The sequence below is a fragment of the Mya arenaria genome, chromosome 13, assembly GCF_026914265.1.
Source record: "Mya arenaria isolate MELC-2E11 chromosome 13, ASM2691426v1".
Classification (NCBI taxonomy): domain Eukaryota; kingdom Metazoa; phylum Mollusca; class Bivalvia; order Myida; family Myidae; genus Mya; species Mya arenaria.
The window spans coordinates 43207154-43212321 of NC_069134.1; the positions used below are offsets into that span (position 1 = coordinate 43207154).

The window sequence follows — 5168 nt, forward strand, 5'->3', positions numbered from 1 at the left end:
AAATGAATGGTCACACTTGCTGTTGGTGAGCTGCTATTTTTGTAACAAATCCTAAACGAGCCTAAATTGATTACTTTATTATGTGGCTTATATTTTTTTCTGATTCAGAAAAGGATGCTTGTCTTTGCATGAGATGTTCTCATGTGGTTTTTATTTTCAATTTTCAATCTTTCAAACGCTGTGCCAATATCATACTTATTAGCCTGAACTTTAATGTCTTAATTTACGATTTTCGTTAAGACAACCTTGCCACTGACTGTAATATAGAACTGCGGCTTATTACGATATTGCAGTATGTTATATGTTAGTTTGAATTTGAATTAGTACCGTCTCTAAAATTGCTTTACAAACTATATACACACTGTTGTAATTAACCTTCTGTATATGTATATATGTTTTGCTCTCCAACCTGGAGGAATAAAAGATATCTATCTATCTATCTAACTGCTGACAAATACTTAGATACATACATTATGTTTGTTAACTTCCTCATTATCAAGGATTGGCTAATGTAAATTATGAGTCGGGCATTTAAATGGTTTCAGACGCAAAGAAATATTTAATAGATGAAGCCGGCCATCATCATATAGACGGTAAGTTATTTAATATTTATTTGTACGAATATCGTACCTTTTTCTCGACACTTTACCATCGTACATATATTTGAAAAATAGTTATTAATAAATGAATAATTATTTATAACAAATTAGAAAATATTTTTATAAATGTACAGTTTGTAATCTCATATAGATATGTTCACCTAAAGTACTATTTAACATGTTAGGATCATTTTGTCACCTATTTGTTAAAGAAAGGCATAAAAGATTTGTGATTACGCATATTTTACCTGTAGCTAATTGTTCTTTATTTAGTCTGGGCTTTATGAAGGAAAGAAGTTGTTGAAACAAAATTTGTTATCTTAAAACCTTGACCATGCTTAGTTGGTTCAATTTTTCAGTGTGATTGTGTGGTTCCCTCAGAAGGAATGAATAGCAAAAAAACACATCGAAACCTAATTTAAGAAAAAAAAGCCTATGTGTAGAATTGCATCTGAACCAAGACGTATATCATAGACAGGGTTAAGTTAAACTATCTATATATGAATAAACCTGCAAAAGCACAATAATGTTTTTCTCGGTATAAATGTGAATATTAAAAAAATGGACAAGCCATTAGATATAAAATTATTTTAGTATAGCCTTCTTCATTTATGATTGTTTAATAGTCCTTCGACTGTTTTCAGGTGTCGCAATTTCCATCGAAAAAATATGAAATTGATCATTTTCATTTGCCTTGCCGCGTCGTCAGAGTGTTTCCCTGAAATCTATGAGGTATTTGTTACAACTTGTTTCGCAATTTCGCCATAATTAGTGACTTTTTAGATAAACATTTTCATTTGGTATTTTGATAACTAGATTGTATGCCTTTTCTCTAATATAATGTAAAACTACGCATAATAAGATTAATACATTTGAGATTTCTTAAATTGATAAAAGGCTTTTGTAAGAAATTTGTCCGAAAGCATACACATGTTGCATGAAAAAGACAAACTGTGGTCGGATTAAGATATGGAATACTTTTAGCAAATAGACTTATATAACTAAGGCAGGAGCACGACGTCGTTGTGCTCATTTCTACCGTAAATAAACATTTATAATCAAACTTGCCATATTCAAAACGTTTTGGGTTTTACAGGTTACGTGTCATGAATAAATAAATTCTGAATGACTTAACATACTATTTATAATGTAGGAATACAACACTGACACTGCCCAAGAGAAGTGGCTTATTTATACTTTTTTAAAAATCACCAAGTCAAATTGCATTGGTCTATAGACAAGTTCATTCATAATTACTCCACCGGAAACTCAAATTAAATCTCTACAGAGTGCAGCAGCCGCCTCGTTTTTTCGGCTGTTCATGGATATCAATCGTAGGTGCAACTCTTACATAGCTCAAACGTTATCTATCTCAGACTGAAGGCCTGACTGCTGAAGCTGTGAATGCGACAGAGTATGAAGTTGGTGTTGAAATCAGGGACGAACACGGGGAGCTTGTTTCACAGTCTGATATATTTATAAACGAGGTAGGGTTCTGATTTCCATTTTTGACAACACAGGGAAAGCACAAAAGTATTGCAAATATAATGCCTTTTTTAAACAGTTCATATTAACGTTATTTCCTGGTGATGTAAGTATTTAAACTTCAGTGGTTAAATTCCTTCAATTGTATAATAAAACTATGTCGTTAATTGTTCTAGAGTGATTCATATATGTTTATTTGATACAAACTTACTGTTTTAGAATTTTCAAGTGGAAAAGCCGGTGAACAGAAGCGTCTGTTTGATCAAGGAGGTAAGTTAACTGGCACGACATGCATATGCACACAGAGTAAATGTCCTAGCTCCATGTTGCCTTCGTTATTTGTTTAGCTCATATAACTTGCTTAGGTACTTTACTTGTTACTTAATGCGATCTCTATAAACATGTTAAATCCTTACTCAATCCGAAAAATATATTTCCATAAACTTGTCACATAAATTTTTCGTGCGCTCCCGCGTTTAAGGTGTTCATGTCACCGGTTAAACATCGAAGTTGGCCGGCATCTTAACATAGAAAGAAATGGCAGAATATGTGCGTCCGGCTTAATCAACGAGAACAGGCTTTTTTGAGAAGATGAATTTCATGCGTTTTATATGCCCGAGGTTCAATCTGACCTACATGCCTTTTACAGACTCCTACAGTCAGATAATAGTTTTGTTATAAGACAAGTGGCAATATTTGTTTTTGTTAAAAATGGCGGATTGAAATTTGTATACAATTTGTATTGAGCAATGACACCACTGTATTGTAATTAATGATGTTAACATAATAGTATGTATTTTGGGCCGGAGGCCTTTGTGTACTGAATAAAGTTGAGTTGAGCTGAGTTGAGAACAATAGAACTATGTCGTTTCAGTATTTTATACATCTCAGTAGAAACATACCTCTTAATGTGGACTCGTGGGCATTCTATTATTGTCAGTGAATCGTATTTGGTACCGTTTTAGCTATCCTTTCTTCAAAATAAATTCGATGTAATGAATGTTCTGGCAAAGGCTATATGATGTTTCAACCCAGTTATTAATGATTTTTTCAACATTTTGAATTTAGATCAACGACACCAGCACATGTTTCAATGAGAAACCTTTAACCTTTGAACTTCCCTCATCTATTTGGGTTCATTGTGAGGGTCGTGAAATACGTATACTGGAGGCAACAGAGTGTGAGGACGATTTAGAAACAGAGCAGAGAGAAGATGGTGCCGATGAGAACGAACGTAAGTTTTTAAAGGCGCACAATATAGGTTGATGCAAGTTATTTTTTAATACATTATAATGTTTTACTCATTTGACTAAAAATAACATATATATTTGTGTACAAATTAAAACTTTATTACATTTTATAAATGTTTTTAATTAGTGGTCACAATGATGCTACGAATTCCCCGTTTAAAAAAGCGCCAAAATATCGCTAATATTTTTTATCTTTCCACATTTTGTTTTGCTTTCGACATGTCCTATAATTAGTGCTTTTAGACTTTTACATATCAAACGTGTCTTACTGACCATTTCAATTTCTTAACAGGGATTCTTAGTAAAATGTAGAACTTTAAGTACAGAAAAAAAAATGAGTCCAACCGAATTCCTTTTTTTATCTAAAATCTAAAATAGGTGAGCACTAAGGCAAACATGTAATTTCAGCAACTGTCATAAGTGGGACGTTAAAATAACGATTTAACCAGTTAACAGTTTGATCACCAAGTATAAGAATTCTCATGATTTAGGGACGTCAGCAAAATTGAAATAAAAAACAACACATTTTTGCAAACTTCCATGCTTATAATGAAAGCAACAATGAATACTCTGCTTTTCGAATTTTATTTAAAAAGCAGAGCTACACACAATCTATCTTAATTAAACTCTTGTTTATGTAGAGAAGGAATGGAACAAAATCATTTTCATTTTATTTTTGAAGCTGGACTTCGGAAGAAGCGGTCACATAACAGCTATGGTGTATGCTGTCGATGGCAGCCGTTTTACTATACTCGGTATTTCCTTTACTGTTGCCAGAGCAATTGGTTCGGCTATTGTTCGAGGAGGTGTAGATGTTACGTATCCTCCATCATTTGGACCAGAAGCTGCGTGTACGGATACAGATACGGATTCTATTGATTGCACACTTTCAGGATTGATTTCAAGGTTGATTGTGTACTTGCATTCGATAGTATGGATTAACATGAGTTTTGTTTTATTTTTAATTGTATACATGGGCCATACTTGACACTACAAATAAATTCAATTAAATACTGTTTAGTACTTCACCACAAGCAAACTTTCTACAAATTTGTTGATTTAATTGTTATTTGTTCTGTTTCTATATTTGCTTGTTTATATTGTTTGCCCATTTTAAATGTTCTGCTAATTTGTCGATACAGTTATGATTGCAATGGTTTCATTTCTAAAATGATCTATAACTAAAAGAGGAGTATAAAATAACAAAAAGTAGTTTATAGTATTTCTTTGAGCCTTAAAAAGAGTTTAATGCACAGTGGAAAAAAAAGAAAAAGAAACACAAGTGATCAACATGATTACGTCAGTGTATATCTGATAAGAACAAGTTCAGATCCGAAAAAGGACAAGTCCATTAATGGTCAATGCTAGATCCTCTAAAGGACAAGATCAAATCCGATAAAAGACAACTTCAAATACGATAAAGGATACTCTCAGACCCTTTAAATTGCGGAATTGTAGTACCTTAAACGATAGCAAAATGTATGTGATGACATTTGTATATGACAAAATTCTCTTGAAAACTGTACATATAAACAAAACAGCCATTCAAAAAGGGCAGGAAATACCCAACAACTTATTGGTATTACCCCCACCAATTCAAATTGTGTACTAACATGATACAATCAACCGTTATGCTGCTCTTCTGATGTATTTTATAGTTTGATTAACATGTATAAATAATGAAATTTTATGTCTTCGGTATTATAATAATATTGCCACCAACGGTGTCATATTCATGTTCTATACATCCCAACAAAAAGAGTTTAAGATAAAATAAAAACACGGTATTTTTTTACGTTTTTATAATAGAACTAGAAATATATATTCTATCATC

At 32.4% G+C, this 5168-nt stretch overlaps 1 protein-coding gene across 2 annotated transcripts; it reads left to right on the plus strand.

The window, feature by feature from the left end:
• The first annotated feature begins 552 nt into the window (after positions 1-552).
• Positions 553-4546, plus strand: LOC128215596 (uncharacterized). 2 transcript variants are annotated; one of them, XM_052922307.1, is made up of 6 exons: positions 553-593; positions 1244-1331; positions 1976-2086; positions 2304-2354; positions 3153-3318; positions 4017-4546. In XM_052922307.1, the coding sequence occupies exons 2-6, from the start codon at positions 1269-1271 to the stop codon at positions 4211-4213; spliced, it is 588 nt and encodes a 195-aa protein (XP_052778267.1). In that variant the 5' UTR covers positions 553-593; positions 1244-1268; the 3' UTR covers positions 4214-4546. The 2 variants fall into 2 exon arrangements, with proteins under 2 accessions (XP_052778267.1, XP_052778269.1); XM_052922309.1 differs by having other exon boundaries at positions 4112-4546.
• Positions 4547-5168: the final 622 nt, after the last annotated feature.

Excerpts from the sequence above, each read along its gene's own strand:
- LOC128215596 (XM_052922307.1), top strand. The coding sequence starts at position 1,269 with ATGAAATTGATCATTTTCATTTGCCTTGCCGCGTCGTCAGAGTGTTTC. Across the intron at positions 2,087-2,303 it reads CTGATATATTTATAAACGAG|AATTTTCAAGTGGAAAAGCC; the intron begins GTAGGGTTCTGA and ends TTACTGTTTTAG. Across the intron at positions 3,319-4,016 it reads TGGTGCCGATGAGAACGAAC|CTGGACTTCGGAAGAAGCGG; the intron begins GTAAGTTTTTAA and ends TTATTTTTGAAG.